Here is a 20987-nt window from a genome sequence, read left to right on the forward strand (position 1 = left end):
AGTTTCAATTTCCTGTCTAACGTGGAAAATGGCTCTTCCATACATCGTTGTGGTGAGAGTAGTCAGTTGGTTGTGGTGGTCGCACAGATTACTGAGTACCTAAATACTGTGACAGAAGTTGCTTACCAAAACCTGCAGCAGGCTTTGACTCTCCACGTTGATTTAGGTTCTATAACTACGGTCTGAAACGTACCAGGGCTTTTTGTCACTCTGAAAAACTTTTGGTTATAGACTAACTTCTTCATCCTTCAGCCAATCCAATGATTGTTGAGAAAATTCCTACCAGCAGGTGTTCAATACTAGCTTTGTGTCCAATGTGCTGATCCTTAATTCAGGATCTCTCTTCTGGTGCCAAATATTTTGACCTAAAATAGAATTGGTTAGAAGGAAAGTAGTAGAGGATTTTTTCTTCTTTAGTCTACCTTTCCAAGTAGGCTATTCAGCTTCACCTTAGAGTCTGTGCTTCATGTGTATTACGGTAATTATGGGCTTGTCTCCTAAAACTTACAGCACTTCTTTAGCCTGTGTGCATCAGTTGCTTTGGTAATTTCTGTCCTGTGGATTCAGAGTCAGTTTCCTTCTTGGCAGCTCAGGCGTCAGTCAGGCCTTTGGGACAAAAATATATAGCATGTAACTGCATGTATTCTGCTGATTCATGGGATCGTGTTTTTGATTGTCCTCACTGATGTTTCAATTTCCTATTATTCTTTTTATAGCCCTCTTAGGGTCTCCAGCTGGTGGAATGCAGAATTCCATTGGTTCAGTTGGAACAGGCCAGCAGAATAATCCATCGCTAAGTAATCCTAATCCGATTGACCCCAGCTCCATGCAACGAGCCTATGCTGCTCTTGGACTCCCATATGGCAACCAGCCTCAGACACAGTTGCAGCCCCAGGTACAAGGCCAACAGCCAGCACAGCCTCAGGCTCACCAGCAAATGAGGACCATTAATGCATTGGGTAGGTGGAAAAAATACCAAGAAACAAAGGTGTTTAAATAAACCAAACTATGGATTTTTTAGGATGAATTGTATTTCACAGGAGCAGAGTAGTGACTTTCTGTTAATGCTGATTAGCAACTTAAAAATTATACTATTTAAACACTAACATTCATTTTTGTCTGAATACTGGAAAGCTTTGTATGTATTCCTTCTGCCAAATGGTAGTGGATTAAGTTCCTTCTGAAGTACAGTCCACAGCTTTTTGCTGTCTAAGGTGATTAGATAGAATTCTGTCAGAATTTTTGTTTAAGAGCTATTTGCTCTAGCAGACGATCACAAATGCTAGCTTCTTTCAGGAACTTAGTTGTTATTATCATCTTTCTGCCCTCTAGAACTAATATTTAAAGGTTATGACTTAAATGTTCATAGACTAGTTTTCTAGGAGAAGATGTTCAAACTGAAATTAGCATATGCAGTAGCTGTGCATGTATGCACCAAGTGGGAACTAGCATAGAAGTGCCTATTTGGCACACTATTTATTTGGCTAACCAGTTGTCTGTTAAATGTAGTTTTGTGCTGTTGTCAAAATGGTGAACCAGGTACGAATGACATTTGATTTTGTCTCAAAGGAGCCAACCAGATGAACCTTCCCACAGGAGGAATAACAACAGACCAGCAAGCTAGTCTAATTTCTGAAACTGCTCTTCCAACATCCCTTGGGACAAATAAGTAATGCACACGTTTTCACTCTTGCTCACTTAAATATTTATTTTCATGCTTTATGAATGTAAATAAAGAGCGTGCTTTAGAAACTAATTGCATTGCTGCTTGAAGTGATCAGTCACATCTATAGCTACTCTCTTCTTTCATGTTTCAGTTCTACATCTACCACTTTAGAGATCCCCAGAAGAGTTCACCAGGAGATCCCCAGAACATTTAGTGGTTTTAAATAAATTCTGAAGGGAAGAATGTGTTGTATTTTTAAATGTACAAATACCTTAGCAGATACGATTTTTGTTATCATGTCTTTTAAGCTCCTGGGCTTTGCTGCTGTGTGCTTTGTAGCTTGTTGAGTTGCTATCGGTATTTTACTTACAGAATGTTTGATGCAATAACTACAAGTGAAAGCAATTAAAAACTACTTTTGCATCAGACATACTACAGAGACTTGCATTCTTTAACAGCCCTTTCCTCTCTTTGCTTTAGCCCCCTCATGAATGATGGCACAAATTCTGGCAATGTTGGAAACCTCAGCTCAATGCCAACAGCTGCACCTCCTTCTAGCACCGGGGTAAGGAAAGCATGGCATGAACATGTCACTCAGGACCTGCGCAATCATTTAGTGCATAAACTGTAAGTATTCACAAGACCACGGATTTTTTCCTGAGTATTTTTAAGTAATTTCAGTATTGCAGTTCTCCTAGCTGGGAAGTTGTTAATGAGAAAGTAGTGATGCTCTTGCCACTGTGCCATTGATAGTGAGCCACTGTCTTTAACTCTCCTCCTTGGTTCATTCTCCTTGCTCATTAAGGGATGCAGTAGTTTATATGGCTATTAAGTTTGTTCTGCTGTAATAAACAGAAGTATTTAGATTCCAGATTATCAAACCTCGCATTCTTTTATCACTGGATTTGCTTTAAACTTGTGGGGAATAATACAACATAGATTGTATTTTAATCAGTTTTGATACATTTTTACATCTCTGATGTATAAGGCAACATGCTGAGTGAAGGTTATAAAGCTGTACAGAATTACCAGTTTTTCTATGAGGAATTTTTATTCTCTCTCATCTCTTGTAGTGTCCAAGCCATCTTCCCCACTCCGGATCCGGCAGCACTGAAGGATCGCCGCATGGAGAACTTGGTGGCTTATGCAAGGAAAGTTGAAGGAGATATGTATGAATCTGCCAACAGTAGGGTAGGTTGCTTCACTCTGGGTATCCAGAATGTGTTCAAGGGCTGTTGTATTGCCAATCTTAGAAGCATAAGGAAACCCACAGAAAATAATTTCACCGTTGTGTTGATGAGTGGAGTCATGCTTTCTGTCTGTGGCAGTGTTTGTGTGGCACCTTGCTCTCTGATTAATGCCGCTCCAAACTCATTCACCTCCTGCAGGTCTGTGAAAACAACATTGTGCTGGCCATTTGCCATTCCCCTGAAAGTCTGACTGATGCACAAGAAAACTTGAGCACAGCTTACAGTTCTTGATGCCTCCCTTGCTGACGTTCCATTTTATGGAAGTCTCTGTAGATAAGAGTTCTGATGCCTCTTTGCCATTGGAGCTTTTGTCTAGGACCCAGTCATGTTAAGCTGCTTAGCTTTTACCTACAGTGTTGTAATAATTTCTCTGCTACTCAGCAGCATTCAGGGTGATTTGGCGAAGACAATTAGCAGTTTCAGCTAACAGAATAAGAGATCAGTTTGCCTGTGTTTGTCCTGTGCATGGGAAACAAGTCAGAATTACCTGTTCATGAATTCGTTGTCTCCAGTGAGATGTCAGCTCAAATCTGTATTACTCAGAAAACAAAACCCTGTTGGTTCACAGTGAACGTAGTATTTCTTTATGTCAGTGCAGTTTTTCCACCTTAAAGGAACCACTCCCTGAAAGTTTTCATCAGGTAAAAACAGTAGTGCTGTACTGATAGCTAATGAAATCTTACCTGTTTAGAATCCTGGGGTATTGTCATTAGATAAGAGGCACTTACCCAGAAGTATCTTCTCTTCATCACGTAGAACAGCTGTCAGAGCCTTGTTGGCACAAGACTCCGTTATGGGAACTTGTTTAACTTGGCTCCAAAGCAGTGAATTTGGAAGAAGGGAATAGTGAAGACATTCTGCGTGACTGCATGGGGAATTCGATCTTTCTTCTTGAGGAGCATTAGTTTTGCTTTGACATTGAAAAATGGGTCAGCATAAGGTGTCAAACTGCATACTAATATGTGCTCCCTGTAAATACATCCCTTTCCAGGAGTCTTTGTGATATGAAAGTAGCACAGTCTTAAACGCACAAGTAGGAAGGGGAAGCGTTCAGCAGAAAAAGGGGCTCCTTGTGCTTTTAGAGTGGACAGCAGGCTGGGCTTTCTTAACAAGACTCATGAGGGGTACTCATCTCATCCTGATTTTCTGAAGTGAGCTGGATCCTGCTGTAATAACCAATTCTAGTTCAGTTTGATACGGATAAAACGATTCTGAGACAAATACATTGCTGAGCCTTGGCTGCATGTAACACTGGGTTCACAGGCAGGGGTGTCCCACAAAATAAATGTGCTCTTAGGGCTTTGTGGCATTATTTTTGCCTTTAACAGGTGTGTGATCTCACGCTTGGCAGATGTGTCCAGCAATTGCTGGCAGGCAAAATTGTCTCCCTTGCTGTGCAGTGTGAGTGCCTCATTTGATCTGTTGTCAGGGTAGATTCAGTAAAATGGATTTCTTTTTTGTCTTGTGCAGATGTAGTGCTTAGCTGTCTGTGCCTGAGGATTATTTTTCACTGATTTTTCTCCATTCCTCTGAGGTTTTGTTTGGTTTTGCTTATTCCCTGCAATGCCTGTCGGTAATCAGACCCTTTAGGAAAAGCAGTTCCCATCTTTATTTAAGAACTGATCTGTCCTTAACACCTATCTCCAGAAGTTTGTTTTGCATAGCTGTGTTTCCAGGGACATGTTTTTGTTTTGTCTCTGCATTAGTGGAAATGCTTGTTAGGAAAATATTGTTTAAAAATCATTAACATGTAGAAACTGAATCTTGCTTTCTACAAGCAACAGAGGCCCTGTAGTCTCCTCCTTTGTCTGCTAATCTGCACAAAGTAGGTGCAGTGAATAGTCATGAAGCCGAGTCTCCTAAGTGTTTCCTGGGAGCTTGGTTTTGCTTATCTGGGTTAAAGCAGGGATGAGACTGTCTCGATTTGACAATTCAGAAAAGAAGTAGTTCCTGTTCACCTTGGCAGGTGTGCGCATTAAAAACTGAAACAAAAGCAAATCAGCTGACTATTCAGGTAGACTTGCATGGTTTCTGTCACTGCTTTCTAGTACTTGACGTCGAGTGCTGTTTTTCTTTTTTAGGATGAATATTATCACTTATTAGCAGAAAAAATCTACAAGATACAAAAGGAGCTCGAAGAGAAGCGGAGGTCTCGTCTGCATAAACAAGGGATCTTGGGAACGCAGCCGGCCTTACAGACGCCGGGACCTCAGCCCCCTGGCATCCCACAGGTGGCTGCTGCCATGGGCCAGGCACAGCCTGTGAGGCCACCCAGTAAGTGCTTCTGCATCAGGGTGGGCACCAGGGAAAGCAGAGTGGGGCAACAGGGGTTTTGGTTCTTACGCTTCAGCTGCAGCCTTGCAGGGTTTGTGCCCCTGTGCTTTTCGGACTAATCTCGTGTTCAGACACTGAGCCTTTTCTCTGACCATGTATCTGTTTCTGTTGCAGATGGGCCGATGTCCATGACAACTGTGCCTATAAGTCGTATGCAGGTTTCTCAAGGTATCTGTGTTTTCTTCTCTAACAACGCTCTGTGGGTGCAATATAAAGCATTAGGGGGAATGCTGATCGTCTCTTTTGATCTTAGAATTGCACTTGGGAGTGGGGGGAAACTACTGGGTCTCCCTTTTTCAGCACTGTTCTTTGTTGTTGCTCTGAGACAGTAACGGTCTCAGTGCAGTCATAGAATCATGGAATCCTTAGAGTTGGAAGGGACCTCTGAGGGCCATCTGGTCCAACTCCCCTGCAGTGAACCAGGACTGCACAGCTAGGTCAGGTTGCTCAGGGCCTGATCCAGCCTTGCCTTGAAAGTCTCTAGGGATGAGACATCAACCACACCAACCAAATCTCTGGGCAGTCTGCTCCAATGCCTTGCCACCCTCACTGTAATATATTTTTTCTTTATATCCAAGGTAAATCTAAGTCAGTGGATGCTCAGTACTTTGCTAGTGACTGGGAAGTAGTTCAGTTGTTTCAAAAAGAGGAGAGGGCAAGGAGAGATATGATAACTACAGAGCAGGAGTGCTTCGGTATGTTTTTATCATTAAATAAGCCCCAAATAGACCTGTGGCTGGAAACTTACCACTTCAGTCCTGCACATCCTAGAATGTGTGTAACTGACAGTATTCTGTCTTGGTTTCTGGTGAGAAAGTATATTTAAAAAGGCATTCTTGTTTTTTTTGTGCAACTGATGTTTGCCATCACTAATTTAGGGCTATGGGATTGTGGGTAGCTTTCTCCCAAAGAGTCCAAGCCTCAGACTTACAGACGTTTCTGCTTCCCTCAGAAGAGTATCCCCAATTACTTTGGATCAGTAATCCATCCTATATTATTATATACAGCATTGTGTCTTTACAGATCATCCACACTGCTCACCTTTAAGCCACCATTAATTATACACTCCTTAACTGGCATTCTTCTAAACATTTTTTGCATCTTGCTTTCTTTCTTAAGCCAAGTAATTTAAGCAACATTCAAGGAAAAAGGTGATGTGGAGGGCAGTTAAATTTTAGCCATAAGAAATGCAAATGTTATAGTAGTGTCATAAATAATAGGTCATTTGTGATGACTTGTTCCTAATGAGTTGTTTTGGGGGTGCATTTGCAGGAATGAATCAGTTTAACCCCATGTCCATAGGGAATGTACAGATGTCACAAGCACCCATGGGACCCCGTGCAGCTTCTCCAATGAACCATCCTGTGCAGATGAACAACATGGGCGCTGTTCCTGCGGTTCGTACTTGTTACCCAGCTCTTCTCAGAATTGGTTGATGATATTTAATGGTCTTAACGCTGTTCTGAAAAGGCCGTGTCACACAGTAGGACTGTAAATTGTAGGATAATTTCATGAACATGCACTGAGTGTCAAGCTGCTGTTGAGGCATTTGTTTTCACTATTTACGTGTCTTAAAAGAATGTCTTTGGAGAGGTAAATACCAGAGTTGCAATATTCTGCAGGTCTGTGGAAGAGCAGAGTCCTTTCAGGAGCTGTTTCGCTGCAGTACGTGTACTTTATTCCTCCAAGAAAACATGTTTTTGTTCTTCAGGGAAAAAAAAAACCAAACACCTATATATTTAAAATGTTAATATAATTTGAATATTAGATTGTATCAAAATAACGCCCTCTTGAATACCATGAAACAAATGCTAACATTATGTGCATATGCCCACTTCCATTTGGTTTACTGAAGGCATTTTTCGTTTTATTTTTTGTCACATCTTTTGCCTCATTACTTTGATGGTATTTTCCTAAGTCTTGCTGCATGATAAAAAATGTTAACATCTTTATTTTGGTGTTGACTTCTAGATGGCAATGTCTCCTTCCCGAATGCCTCAGCCGCAGAACATGATGGGAGCCCATTCCAACAACATGATGGGTCAGGCTCCTACCCAGAACCAATTCCTGCCTCAGAATCAGTTTCCAGCTTCCACAGGGGCTATGAATGTGAACAATGTTGGCATGGGTCAGTCAGCAGCCCAGGCAGGGGTGGCACAGGTACGATGTGTTTTCTAATACCTGCATTAAATGCTCTTCATAATTTTGGTCTGATGTATTTTATTTGCGTATCTCTGTGTATCGTTGCTTATTGCAGTAATTCATGACTTCCAGGAGCATTGCCTCCATATGCTAACTGGGCAGTGTCCTATAATTCCCAATGTAAATTCTAAAAAATACGCTGTTTGAGATGCTCAGGAGAATATCAGAAGTTGTTTGTGGGGCACATATGAACACACACCTCTGGGTTTGCGTGGACTTTATTAGCCCACTTTAAATCAGGAGTTACAGTAAAGTGGCTGGGAAAGGTCTTCTGAAATCTTTTGTAACCTCCCTACTTCCAAGCAGAAAACATTTTCCAACGAGTAGATCTTTTGTTGCTGCTGTAATCATCGTCAGCGAAGTAAGGGCTCATGGATGATGTCAGAGGAAGAGATTTGTTGGGTGTTGTATTTTTCTTGTTTGTTTTTTGCCTGGTTTACGAGTAAAGTAGGTTAGCTGAGACCTCTGAGGTGCTCTGGGCCATCATTGAATGAGAGGAAACTTAGATCGTGAGACTCAGCTCAAGGCAAGTTTTGAGCAGCCTCACGATGAAGCACCTGTAAATTCTTGGACCCTGGTTCAGTTACTTGACCAACTTTGTCAGGGGAAAAAACAAACAACAGAATCCTGAACTTTTGTTTCTTACAACTGACTTTACATAGGCAATAGAGAAGTAAGTTTTAATTTAAATTAAAAGCAAAAAAAGCATCTTAAGCCTTGTGTTTTGCAATAGGGCAGCCGTTAAATGTGTTGAGTTCTTTTCCAGAGCAGGGCTGCTGGTCCTGAGCTAGAGTGTGTATTCGCATGAAACTGTTTTGTATGCAAAGCGAGACCTTTGCCCAGCTAATGACATGATTTAGAGACTGTCTGCAGGTTTGTGTAACTCAGACTGTGAGGGTTCCTTCTGTGCACTGGTAGTGTTTGTGGAAAGTGATGCGTGAGGCACGTCTAAGTTTAGCATCAAGGTCTTTGAATAAAAGCTGACAGAAATGATTAGGAAAATGAGAGAACAGTCATCTGCATGGCATAGTTAGATGTGTTTTAAGGATTATGTCAGTGCTTAAACGTTGATTGTGATTCCCAGAGCTTTGGAAGTGATGTGTCTGTAAGAAGATCTCTTTCCCTCCAGCAGGGGCAGGTTCCCAGTGCTGCTCTTCCCAACTCCATGAACATGCTAGGACCACAGGGTGGTCAGCTATGCCCACCAGTGACCCAGCCACCTCTGCATCAGACTACACCTCCCGTGTCCACTGCTGCTGGGATGCCGCCTATTCAGCACCAAACACCGACTGGAATGACTCCTCCTCAGCCAGCAGCACCCACTCAGCCATCCACACCAGTCTCATCTTCAGGACAAACCCCTACACCGACCCCGGGTTCTGTTCCCAACGCGACCCAAACACAAAGCACGCCTACGGGGCAGACTGCAGCACAGGCTCAAGTCACACCGCAGCCTCAGACCCCAGTTCAGCCCCAGTCTGTGCCAACCCCACAGCCATCCCAGCAACAGCCAACATCTGTGCAGGCACAGCCACCTGGCACTCCAGTAAGTATCAGCCACTTGTGTTTCCTCTGGTGTCGTGGTGTTCCACAGAAGTCCTCCCTATGTATAGCACCGCATGGCGAACGTGTAGAGTCCCTGCGTTGTATGGCTGTCGATTCTAGCTTCTACTTCAGAGCAAAGGATTCCTTGTACAGATATGTAAAAACGTGTGTTCAGATTATCTCAGCATTGTTTGAAGGAGGGGGGGCGTAATGAATGACTTCAATCTGCTCAAAGTAAAAATGGCAGCAGTGTTTAGAAAGATGAGGAATATCGGGCCTAATTTAATATTTGGCCTTAATCAGAATCAGTCTCTTTTCTGATCATAAAATTTGCGTAGGCTTTTTTCTTTTAAGCTTTGTAGTGAGGAGGAATATACCATGTTTTACTGGGCAGGTGTTTTCTCTGTAAAAGAAGCCTCTTTGTTTGGAGCAGAGATCTTCCTTTGCTCTTACTCTGTAAAGCAGAGTTACTGAATGTGTTCTGTGGAAACTTGACTACAGTGAGCTCCTATATCCATGTTCTGCACTGTTTTGGAATATCATCTCATGTCTCTTTTTTGTGCTGTTCATTTTTTAGTAAAGGAAAATATTTCTATATATGCAGTGTCTTTCTTTTGTACTGTTTTTACAACAGCTATCCCAGGCAGCAGCTAGTATTGATAACAGGGTCCCCACCCCTGCCTCAGTTGCTAGTGCTGATACGAATTCCCAGCAACTAGGACCAGATGCACCAATGCTAGAAAGCAAATCAGAAGTTAAAACTGAAGAAACTGAGCCAGAGACTAGTGAGACACAAGTGGAAGCTAAGACTGAGGTAAATGAGATTCTATACAGCTTAACTGAAAGCAGTGATAGATATAAAAGCACTTGATGATATGTCTGAATTGATGAGCTAAGGGGCGAGAAGAGGGTAGTTACTGGAAAGTAACTGTCCTGAGGAAAGCCATGGATGGAGAGTGCTTTGACAATCTCATAAGCTAATATATGAATGACTGAGGCCTGAGTCACAGATGTAACAATGCATCTTGTTGCCTCCTTTCTTAAGGTGGAGGAGGATTTACAAGGATCTTCACAAACAAAAGAGGAAACAGATGGAACTGAGCTGAAACAAGAGCCAATGGAAATAGAAGAAAAGAAGCCTGAAATAAAAGTAGATGCCAAGGAGGAAGAGGAAAGTGGCACTAATGGAACCAGTTCACAATCCACATCACCGTCTCAGCCCCGCAAGAAAAGTACGTGTATGAAAACTGATTCTTTTTTCTTGCATACTTTGTTCGATGCAGCCCTTCCGTTTTCTGCGGTCTTTGTTCCTGCTGGGAGGGGCTTGTTTATTTCTGAAAGTAGCATTCCTCTAATGTTACTCGAATCAGAGGTGAGAGTAGCGTGTTGTGTTCTTAATGCCAGCCGTGTCCTCACTGTTCCACTTTCTGCCCAGAAGGACCAAGGAGGTAAGGGAGTGGTTGCTGTTTGGGTGACGTGCATGAATCTCTCCCTCTACGTCTGGGCCAGAACTCTTTCCCAGTAGCTCAGCATAGATGCGAAAAAACAAGAAATATCCATTGCTAAAGAAAACGGCCAAAAATAAATTACTTCTCTTTGTAATGAAGGCAAGATAAGGTTTTTTGGACTCAAACTCAAAACCTTAGCTGTCTCGACACTTGGTTTTTTGAGATGACCGTTTCTGTGTTCAGTTTTTGACCAAAGGTAAGCTTTCAACATAATGTAAATGTCAAAAAAAAGAAAATGGGAAGCTGCATTCTGTTTCATTTTGTCTTTACTTTCAAAGGAAACTACATGTGATTACATTAGAAGAACATTACAGATGTGTGAATGTGATCGAGAAAACATAGTTTTAGTTTGTACAGCTTGAATCTTGATCTCTTATAAATATACCTTGTATTGTATTTAATTATTAGACATAGTCTTACAATAAAGCACGTTTTCCTGTAGGTGTTCATTTCTGTTTGTAGCACAGTGTGCCAGCCAAACTAGAGTGAGCTGCAGAGCCCATTTCAAACTAACAATTATAAACAAGTTGAGTCCCAGTGGAAAGAATCATTGCTTCTCCTTCAGTATTCTTGCAAGTAAATGGAGGCAGTAGCTGGGAGAAGATGGTTCTTGCAGAGCTGTACCTTGTCATTCTGGTGATTCAGGCTGGGTTACTGTGTGTTTCCAGCACCTCATTTAGTAACACAGTTCTTGTCTTAGAAATATTGTCGCTAAGTAGCCATATAGAGTAATTTATGTGCAGCCCTGGCAGGTACAGCTGCATGCACAATTTTAAGCTGAGCCATTTTCTCACCAAGTAGTTCATCCAACTTTAACGGAGCGTTTGCATTTAAACACAAAATAAACCAAGAGGTATTCAAGAGCAAATGCAGTGAAGTGTGCTTAAAGGTTTTATGGTATCTTAAAACTGCTTATGAGACTCGTCTCATGCTTTTTCATTTGTTACATTGGTTTCATTTTCCATTGGTATTTGAGACTCCTGATAGCATGGGAGGGATGGAGAGCTGCACTCCAGAGTGACCTGGGATGCAGATTGATGCTGCAGCTGCTATGGGGAGAGTCTCAGAGCTGGAAGTGGTTGTAGGGTGTGTGCTGTGAGATTTAGCAAGCAGTCACCAGGTGTGTTTGTGTTTGAACAGATTCACCTGTGCCTTTAAAGGAGCATCTTTTTGAGTGGCTTCTGCTGTGCAGTTGGAGTCTATCAGTACCCCTCACAACCAGTTGTATTGAACACTGGAGGTTGAAGGGAAGGCTTTTGCTTGCCTCTTCCCTTGCAGTTTTCTCAAAAGAAAAAGTGATCCTGTCACCTCTTCTCATCGTAGCTGCCTGCCTTACAGCTTGATGGCCTGCAAGATGAGTTTTATTGGTTTTTTCCTTTATTATAAGTCATAATAATGCAAGGCTTGGTTTGAGTGAAGCTTCCCGGGTGTGTTATTATTTTGAAGATGTCTTCATCTTCCTTTCAGAATTTTCTCCTTAGTAATTATAAGCAGAATTTCCTATTTGAGGAAACGAAACTTTTTTTAAAAGTGAAAAAAGGGAGCATCTTGCTCTTCTGTGGCAGGTAGCACATCATGGTGCAGGCAGAGATCCCTCTTTCTTCTTACCACCTACACACCCCAGACAAAATTGGGATAACTGGGTGTGCCAGCTCCTCACAGAGATGTACTGCAGGACGAGAACCAAGGGCATATAATTGAGGAAGAGGAGAGAACGGTGACTTTCCTGTAAGATCTGCATATAGAAAGAAGCTGTGTTCCAATGCTCTGTTATTAGTCACCACCTTAGGAGCTAAAGATGAAGGCGACTTTTCTTTATATTCTTAGGTGAAGTCATAGCTCTGAATAACTGGATTTTGAATACATCTGTATTTTAAGCCAAAATGAAAGTAGATGATAAATGTTCTCAGGAATGATCGTCAGTCTTTAAGGAACTTAACAGAAGTTCTGCTGAAGCTCTGTTGTTCCGATTTAAAGTGAGATCAGATGTGTTAGGAGGGATGCTCGAGCTGGTGGTGTGTTGTTGTGTGGGTCAGTGCAGGGAAACTTCGTACAGCAGAGTCAAGCAGGTGTCCAGAATAGATCATTAAAGAGACTTTCTGACTTTCAAATAAGTGAGGTCATTTGGATTATCAAATTTATGAAGTACATGAATGAACAGTTGCAGGAACAAGACAGAATACTTAGACTGTATTTCCCACTGTTCTCGAATTCTGTAGTACAACTTTGTTTATACAGTTTTGAGAGTACATATTAGGATTCTTTCCATGGGAAAGTGTCTGTGCAGTGGAAGCAAATCACTGTTGTCGGGAGTGAGGTGGTGGAACAGCTGAAGTGACGGCCGTATTGCATGGTGCCATAAGAGCAGAGCTGGTGAGGGCTCAATGCAGGCGTACAGCAGGGCCTTGCTGCAGCTCCTCTGGCAGCTTGCATAGGCCTTGCCATGATTTGGCTGGCTGAGCTCTGCTAGTTGCCACTTGTAACAAGCAGCAATCCTCTCCCAGTTACAGGCAGCGCATTCAAACTGTCTTCCAGCTTCCCTTTGCCCTGCAGGGACAGTTTTCATCCTGCCTAACGATTTCTAGGAGGTTCGGCATCCACAGGTGCCTGAAAGCGTTGAGACCTTAATGCTACAGAAACTGTTGAGTTGCATCAACTTCCAGTGCTTTATTTCAGTGTTTTGAGATGAGGAGAAATCCTCTCAGAAATAAAACACTAATAAAAAAAGAAAAAAATAAGTAAATTTTAAAAAATCCATTGTTTTTTTTACCAGAAATTTCCCTTCCCAGAGCCAATTTATATCTTAATAAAGCACCATCTGAACAACACAAGCAATGATCAGCCTCAAAGGGGTCACTGTAGCCCTATTGATTTAAGTGCTTTCAAGAGAACTCCTAATTGCTCCCTTTTATTGGTTTTGTTCTCATTTCAGCCAGGTAGATAAATATTAAATGCCATCCTGCTCTTCTTAGTTGTCGTCTTTTTTTCCTGAATAATAGGCATTCTTCCCTATTTAAAGCCCCTGTTCCTAAGGAAATAAATGTAATTACACTGCTGAGATGTTCTAAGAGCTCTCCAAGTTATCATTATTTTTCAGAAAATGCATTGCCTTTCTTGTCCTTGTCATCCACTATTGAAAGAAACATGGCTGTTGCCATGCCACTGTTGCCAAGTGGTTGTAATGATGCATATAAATCTTGGAGGTATTGACACTTTCAAAACCAATTAACGGTCCGTTGGACTGGGACTGTTTGGATGCCATGGCCAGAAAATCCCTGTGCCAGCTCTCAAGACATCTGGTTACCTTCTGAAGAGCTGGCTCTTCGGGATTCCTTTACTGGAAGAATCTTGACACAGGAGCAGCTAACGGTGTCGGAAGGGAAAGAGAAAATATGCTGTTCATCTCCTCTGTGAATGGTGAAGCTTCATCCATGTTGATGGTTAATTTGCTTCTGGATAAATCTCGCATCCTCTGGAAGATGCATCACTGAATTGTTCTTATCCCCCTGTACTGAGAATGTAATCTAGTATGATTCAATTAAATGCAAAAGCTGCTCAGTCGTCTCTTGATGATACATGTTGCTTTTAATCAGCAATGTAGATGAGAAAATCACTTGTAGGATTTTTTTGTTACAGCAATTCTTTATTTTTCTAGGGGAATTAAGCGGATAGGATACCCAGCAGGAATTTGTCTAATCTTTCCATCTTTCATTAACAGTTTTCAAACCCGAGGAGCTGCGCCAGGCACTGATGCCTACGCTGGAAGCCCTGTACCGGCAGGACCCGGAGTCTCTGCCTTTCAGGCAGCCCGTGGATCCCCAGCTCTTAGGGATTCCGGTGAGTTGGCAGTGGAACACCCAGAGCTGCACTGCTGTGCCTTTGCTCTTACAAACGTTTCATTGTTTCTGCGCAACACGGTGTGAGCAGTCGGTATCTGAGAAACGTTGTGTGTTTGTTTGAAGGACTACTTTGACATTGTGAAGAATCCCATGGACCTCTCAACCATCAAACGTAAATTAGATACGGGGCAGTACCAGGAGCCCTGGCAGTATGTGGACGATGTCTGGCTGATGTTCAACAACGCCTGGCTTTACAATCGCAAGACTTCCAGGGTCTATAAGTTTTGCACTAAACTTGCAGAGGTGTTTGAACAAGAAATTGATCCCGTTATGCAATCCCTTGGCTACTGCTGTGGGCGCAAGGTAGGTCTGCCAGGGACTCGGGCGCAGTCACGCTTTTCCAGAGAGCTGACTGAACTGATGAGACGTGTGCTTTGTGTAGTCCCTTAGCTTTTCTAATTGAAATAAGAAACGGACGGGCTTGTGAGGGTTGGACTTTTCTTCACCACACTGTGAGTTAAAAAAAAAGCATTAGGTAGTGTCCTTCTTGCTGCTAGTCTGTTATTGTCTGTATCTCCCTCAGAGAGAGAAGGCCTTTTCTGATCAAAACAGTACTAAAATTCTTTGCTTCCATTGTCCATTGCAATCAAGTAGGTGGCTAGAGAGGTCAGCTCTTCACTTCGTAAAGCCAATTACTATAATTCTATTAAGAGAGCTTTGCTAGTATATTTACAGTAGCTTAAGAAAGTGTAATAACAATGTATTGTGATATCCCCAAGTTAGCCTAATAGATATTTGATTAATAAAAAATTACATCTTAACATTTCCTTTCTCACCATTTTTTTGCAGTATGAGTTTTCTCCACAGACCTTGTGCTGCTACGGCAAGCAGCTGTGTACTATCCCTCGTGATGCTGCCTATTACAGCTACCAGAATAGGTAAGTCCTTGGCTGCTTTTCTTGTTTTTCTTTTTTCCTTTTCTTTTGCCTTACTCAGGAAAGCAGTATTGTTTGTGTTGTCTGCAAGCGTGGAGGAGGGTTATTAACCTTCTCTTTCCTTTGTCTGCTAAGTCAGGAGAAAGTTGGTTCTTACCCTTGCATGCTGTCCTTTTGCAGGTGCCCTTCTAGTTTGCTGTACTGCAGGTAGATAGATGTGATGCTTAGCTGCTTGCTGTTGGCGAGGCCGTGCTGCTAAGTGCAAGTGCTGTGTTCTCCTCAGTACCAATAGCAGGGCACGCTGAAGGGAGAAAGGTGGAACTGCCCAGAGGGACTGAGATGGCTGAATTGCCTTGGTCTGGAGAATTACAAAAACGTACAGCTTTGTTTTTGAGTTACTGTCAGAGTTTAGAAAGTATATGGTACAGTAATAAAGTTTAGCAGTCTCTCTTTTATCTTCTCAGTACTTAATTCTCTTTAAACTAACTTGGACTTATGTTTACAAACTTCTCGGACTCCATGGAAATATCAGAAAATAATACTTGATGCTGAACTTTTTTCCTTATTACTGTTAGGATTTGATGTATGATTGTTAACCAATAGCATTGTAATATTTTCCATTTGATACGTAAATCAACACTGCTGTACTGAATAACAAAGCCAACTTAGAACATGGCTTTGTTCTCACTTTGCCTTCTTTCGTTTATTTTTTCCCCCAAAAAAGAAAACAATGACAAACTATAGATGTGCTGCGGCACAGCTTCCATTTCCCTGTTTAAAAGATTTCTTTCTGAGGGTTTCACAGTCCGCAAGCCATGCCAGCTTTGAAGTGTGCAGCAGGCTGTTGTCTGAGCAAAGTTATGGAATGAATCCAGGCAGTCAGTGCTTGCATTTAGTCTCCCTGCAGGCCGTCCCTACGTCACCAAATGCATTGTAAGATGGTGTAAGACTGTTGTGTACCACTGAGCTGGAGCAGCACAGATGTGGGAGATGAAAAGGTGCTGCTTTGCACTGTGTGTTGGGGCTGAGGTAGATTGCAGTGTTACAGAGCAATGCAGGTAGTGTTGTTATGGAGGAATGTCGATTCACAAGCAATCATAAAAGGTTTCACACAGCTGCTCTGAACTCTCAAAAAAGTCTGTCTGAAGAGAAGTACAGCAATAAAATGCATTTAAATGGATAGTACTTCAGTGGCCACTGCGGTCCTTAAATACCGGTGCTTTGTGATAGGATTTAAAATGCTTGTCATGTTATACATCCAGGTAGTGTGGTACATAAAAAGAATAGCAACTTCAAAAATAATTGGAGAAGTCATTTCTCTTTCAAGCTGTTTGGGTGCTAAATCACCCCGGCTGCTCAATGGAGGGCTGTGTTGGTGCTGATGTGAAGCACGTGGTTGGTGCTGCACTGGGTTCCTCAGGGCTCAGTGATGCACTGTGGCAGCTCCCATCTCTTGGAGGTGAGGCAGGTCCCTCGTGTAAGGTTTAGAATTTAAGGGTGGTGGTGGCAGGTCAGAAAGGGACGCTGTGAAAGGGGAGTTCACTGCAGTGTCAGTGGGCATAACAGAGATGGAATGGGCACAGGTGTATTGAGAAAGAGTAGGGCGCTTTTGGATTTGGGCTTTTCTGGCTTGTTTTTGAGGTTTGTATTTCAGGCTGCTGAAATCAAGAGAGAAATCTTTTTATAGGTTTGCTTAACAAGGTATTTCTGGTGCTCAGTCACTGTATTCTGAAGAGTGTGTTTGGCTGATGGGATCATAGAGACCTCTCATTTGTCAGCTCTATCACTCTGAAACAGTCAGTTTGTTTCCTGTGACAATGGTTTTCACATCTTAATTTTTTCTTAACAAAGAAATTAGTGGAAAGAAAATCATTCCAACAAAACTGTAATTGTTTGAATGTTCCTGACTTCTTCAGCATACGGAGCAGACAGCATTGGGCTTACTGGAAACCAGGTGTATTTGCAGCTAAGAATAACTAGGCACCGTTCAATAAATGAACTCTGCCCCTGCAATTCAGTGACTGAAAATTAATCATTTAGAATAGAACCGTTTGCCTTCCACAAATAACACAGAAGCTTGGGTTAGAGCAAGGGTTCAGAGAAACGCTTTTCCTGTGGGTAAAGCAGTGGGTATTTCAGGTGAGTCCTAGTGTCCAATTGCTAACCTAGAAGTTCCTTCAAATACACTTCAGTTGCAGTTGGAAATTGGTGTGCTGACACAGATGAGCCTTCTCAGGACTTTGATAATGAGCCGTAATGTGACTTGTCTCTGATAGATGGGAATCAGTCACCTGAACAGTCTGCATTTGAAAAGCTCTCCATTTTTCATGTGTTGCAGTGCGCACCTTCCCTGAATTATCTGACTGTTACAGCTCGAATGTCGTATGCTTCCCCAAGTGTTTGGTGAATATTCGTAGCAGCATGCAAAAAATCCAGTAAATTACAAGAGGGTCTCCATTTCTGCGGGTCCATATTCATAATAACTTAGTTATTATTTCACCTGAGTTATCTTACGGACCAGCATTCATGATCTTTAGGTGATTCATTTTCACTCTATTTCAGTTTTTCCTTCTCCATCTTAATACCACATATGAAGGCTGAACTCTTGCTAACTTTAGGCCTGGCTCTGCAGCACAGAGCAGCCCAGGATGGCTGCTGTGTGAGCTGGGATGGTTGTGTCAGTTGTTCTGAACATGAGTGGTAATTAACTACGTCTGGGTTTGCTGAAATTGAACCAAGTATGAATGGAAGCTGTGCTGTGGGCTTTTCTGGTTACAAGCCCCTTCGTTTGGGTCGTCCTGTGTTTCGTTGCTTTTCCCTTTGACTCCTAAAATGATCAACCCTGAGAGTCAGCGTTTGTGAGTTTAATGGGGTTTTGTTGTTGTTTTTTTTTTGATTAAATTGTATAGAATGACATAGTAAGAAACAAGAATGGATTGGCAGTATGTAAACAGCAGATAAGCCGCGGCCCTGCTGTGGCTCTGTCACCTGGGCAGTGTGGGCTCAGCACGAGGGAGGTGCAGCATCGCTGCCCACTCCTCAAAAGCTCTGCTGAGGAATTGCTCTGTGCTCATCATGAGGCACTCACTCATCACTCCCAAAAACTACAAATGAACAGAATCGATCTTTTTTTGTTCTCCTGACCTCGTTCAGTTGCATTAGCAGCTCCTGGTTTTGCTTGAGAGGATGATGTGTTTAATCCCAGCTGAGCTGACCTGCAGGAGATGAGGCACGGGCAGTTAGCGTGCGGTTGGCTGTGAGCAGGGAGCAGACATCTGAGCTCACGTGGTTGCTATCAAAACTGCAGCTGCCCCGCTGGTGAAGTTATTACACGGCTCGGTCAGTATGTGCTGTGTGAAGTAGAAGGAACCCAACCCTCCTTCCTCTTTGTGTCACTGCACGCCCAGCCCCGTGTGGAAGGAGCTCTGAGCGTGCTGCTGTGTTTCAGTGGATCCTGGCAAGCTGGGCGGCTCTTGGAGCCAGAGCCAAGCTGGCAGGGCTGCAGGGGTTGGAAGGCTCCTAAAACCGTGCTGCCTTCACGCGGCCCTGGCTTTGCACTCTTCAGAACTCCTTTCCTCGATGTGCTGGGTGCTGCCCAAGGACCGGGCGCTGCTCACCTGGTGCTCACGGCACCTGGCGCTGGTGTCACGGCCCGCCTCTGCCACAGCAAGAAGTTCCAGCCTGTGCATTTCAGCAGAGGCCGCTTGCTGGCTTTGGTTGGCTCCTGGGAAGCGCAGTGCTGGGATCTGCCCCCGGCTCACGGCAGTTCAGGCGTGTGAGGATGTGTTGTAAGGGACAGAGCTGCTGACCTCCATCCCTTCAGTTGTTGGTTCCTTGTGACACTGAGTCTCGTTTGATGCCTCTGATGCTCACCGTTCGTACGGTTGTAGTGTTTGAGTACTAAAACTGCATTTGCTGTGCTGCCGTTGCTGCTTATACTCTCTCACTCTTGGACCTCCATAAAGCTCCCTTATTTTGATGATCCTTCGTGGCCTTCCTGCATTTTACAGCTGTGGCCTCTCTTTGTTACCTTTGTTCATGTGTGAATTCATATCCTTTCCAAACATTTAGCCTTTCGTTTTTAATGACCCGGACAACGTTGGTTCCAGTTCATCAGAAGCAAAACAAAACGAACAATTTAAAAATAAATTAAAAAAAATAATCTGTGAAACGTAGATATTTTTTTTTTTTTCAAATGCAGATTGTATTTTTGTGGAGTCGCCTTCCAATGTACTCAGCTTGGTTTGTGAAACCATTGGTTTGCTGAGTGTAGCGGGATTGGCTCTTGGTCTGGGGACCAAAAATTCTCTCCAGTCTCGTATTCGATTTGTAAAGTTTAATTGCACATCGTTAACGTACCCATAAATATATTGTATGTATGTACAATATCTGATGTTGTTCACATATATACATATATTGTATTTGTATAGATAAATGGCTGGAAACTCTGACCCATAATTGCATTTCTGTTAAATGTTTGTCTAGAGTATGGATTTGGTTTCATTTATATTAAATAATAAAAGCTGAGCAATTGGTCACATTTATTCTTACAGTCAAATAACTTTTGAATTGAATATTTTAATAGCTGGTTTTTTTTCAATACCAAGTGTTTCTGCTTTTATAGTTTTTACTGACAGCCAGTAAATGCTTTCAGCATATTTTCTAATTGCTTAAACCTGTACAAGTGTGTTCCTAAGGCTTCTTGACAGGCTGCTTTTTTTAACCAAAGGAAACCCAATCAGTCTCAAGCCTGCAATCACAATGTTTTTTTTTCTTAAGCAATGCAAATCAAATCCAAATTCTTCAATTTGAGGCCTCTGTAAACGTAGCGCTTGGTAGCTACTGCATTAATCCTGCCCAAATTTGGAATCTGACCCTCCGCTCTGTTAGTAATGATGGCCGAAATGTATAAAATGAGACCGAATGCTAATCTGTGCTTTGCCTTGGCTTTCTGCTCTGTGTTGTCTTGGTGTTTGCGTCTTACCTCTTACGTCTGTGCTGTTTGTTCCCTCCCCTGTTCTCTAACCCTGCCGTCCCCTGTTCCTCCTCATTGTGCACACTGACCCACCAATCAACCAACAAACCCCCCTCGGCGTGCGATCTGCCCTGCTCTGGTTGCTGCCTCCGTGCTCGGGTGGCTGTGTGTTGGGCTGGACCAGTTCACCCAAATATGGCCTTCTTGCTGACAGGTATCACTTCTGTGAGAAGTGTTTCACTGAAATCCAGGGGGAGAATGTCACCCTGGGTGATGACCCTTCCCAGCCTCAAACGTAAGTAGTTCCCTTTCTTCTTCACGCTTTGTTTTATTCTTAAAGGAGGGGCAGTGGGTTGTTCTGATGCCTAGCTTGGCACTGTGGCCACTTGTGTCGGTGGGGAAATGCTGTGTTTCTCAGTAGTGGGTGATTTTTTGCAGTAACTGATGATCGATGGCTGTTCCTGTGCCTGGTGTGCAGGTGCCCAGGTGCCCCTGGTGCCCAGTTGTGTTGCCTGAGAGCTGCCCCCGGCTGCAGGGCTGGCACTGAGCAGCACGCTCAGGGGGAGCAGGGGGCTGTGCTGTGACTGTCCCGGGCCTCTTCTCACATGAAAGGGTTTCTGCCAGTCCTGGTGCCTCACCTTGCAAAGCACAGCTTTTCTTTATGAAACCAATGGCTTGCCTTTAAGCCAGCCAGAAGGATGCTGTGAGACACGTGAGCAGCACAAGCTGCTTT

General features: G+C 43.0%; 1 protein-coding gene across 5 annotated transcripts in view; it reads left to right on the plus strand.

Moving 5' to 3' along the window:
• The window catches only part of CREBBP (CREB binding protein), a 77499-nt gene that overhangs the window by 38196 nt on the left and 18316 nt on the right, over window positions 1–20987 (plus strand). For 2 of the 5 annotated variants that reach the window (XM_052679675.1, XM_052679679.1), the window contains 15 exons: window positions 717–959; window positions 1570–1669; window positions 2147–2293; window positions 2740–2857; window positions 4998–5190; window positions 5365–5418; window positions 6523–6647; window positions 7222–7410; window positions 8582–8998; window positions 9632–9811; window positions 10043–10229; window positions 14224–14342; window positions 14468–14707; window positions 15194–15282; window positions 20469–20549. In XM_052679675.1, coding sequence (XP_052535635.1) covers window positions 717–959; window positions 1570–1669; window positions 2147–2293; window positions 2740–2857; window positions 4998–5190; window positions 5365–5418; window positions 6523–6647; window positions 7222–7410; window positions 8582–8998; window positions 9632–9811; window positions 10043–10229; window positions 14224–14342; window positions 14468–14707; window positions 15194–15282; window positions 20469–20549 — 2482 coding nt within the window. The remainder of the gene's footprint in view (window positions 1–716; window positions 960–1569; window positions 1670–2146; window positions 2294–2739; window positions 2858–4997; window positions 5191–5364; window positions 5419–6522; window positions 6648–7221; window positions 7411–8581; window positions 8999–9631; window positions 9812–10042; window positions 10230–14223; window positions 14343–14467; window positions 14708–15193; window positions 15283–20468; window positions 20550–20987) is intronic. The other 3 variants (XM_052679676.1, XM_052679677.1, XM_052679680.1) reach the window with 3 other exon arrangements.

This window comes from Tympanuchus pallidicinctus, unplaced genomic scaffold (genome assembly GCF_026119805.1).
Source record: "Tympanuchus pallidicinctus isolate F22 unplaced genomic scaffold, pur_lepc_1.0 scaffold18, whole genome shotgun sequence".
In the NCBI taxonomy this organism is placed as follows: Eukaryota; Metazoa; Chordata; class Aves; order Galliformes; family Phasianidae; genus Tympanuchus; species Tympanuchus pallidicinctus.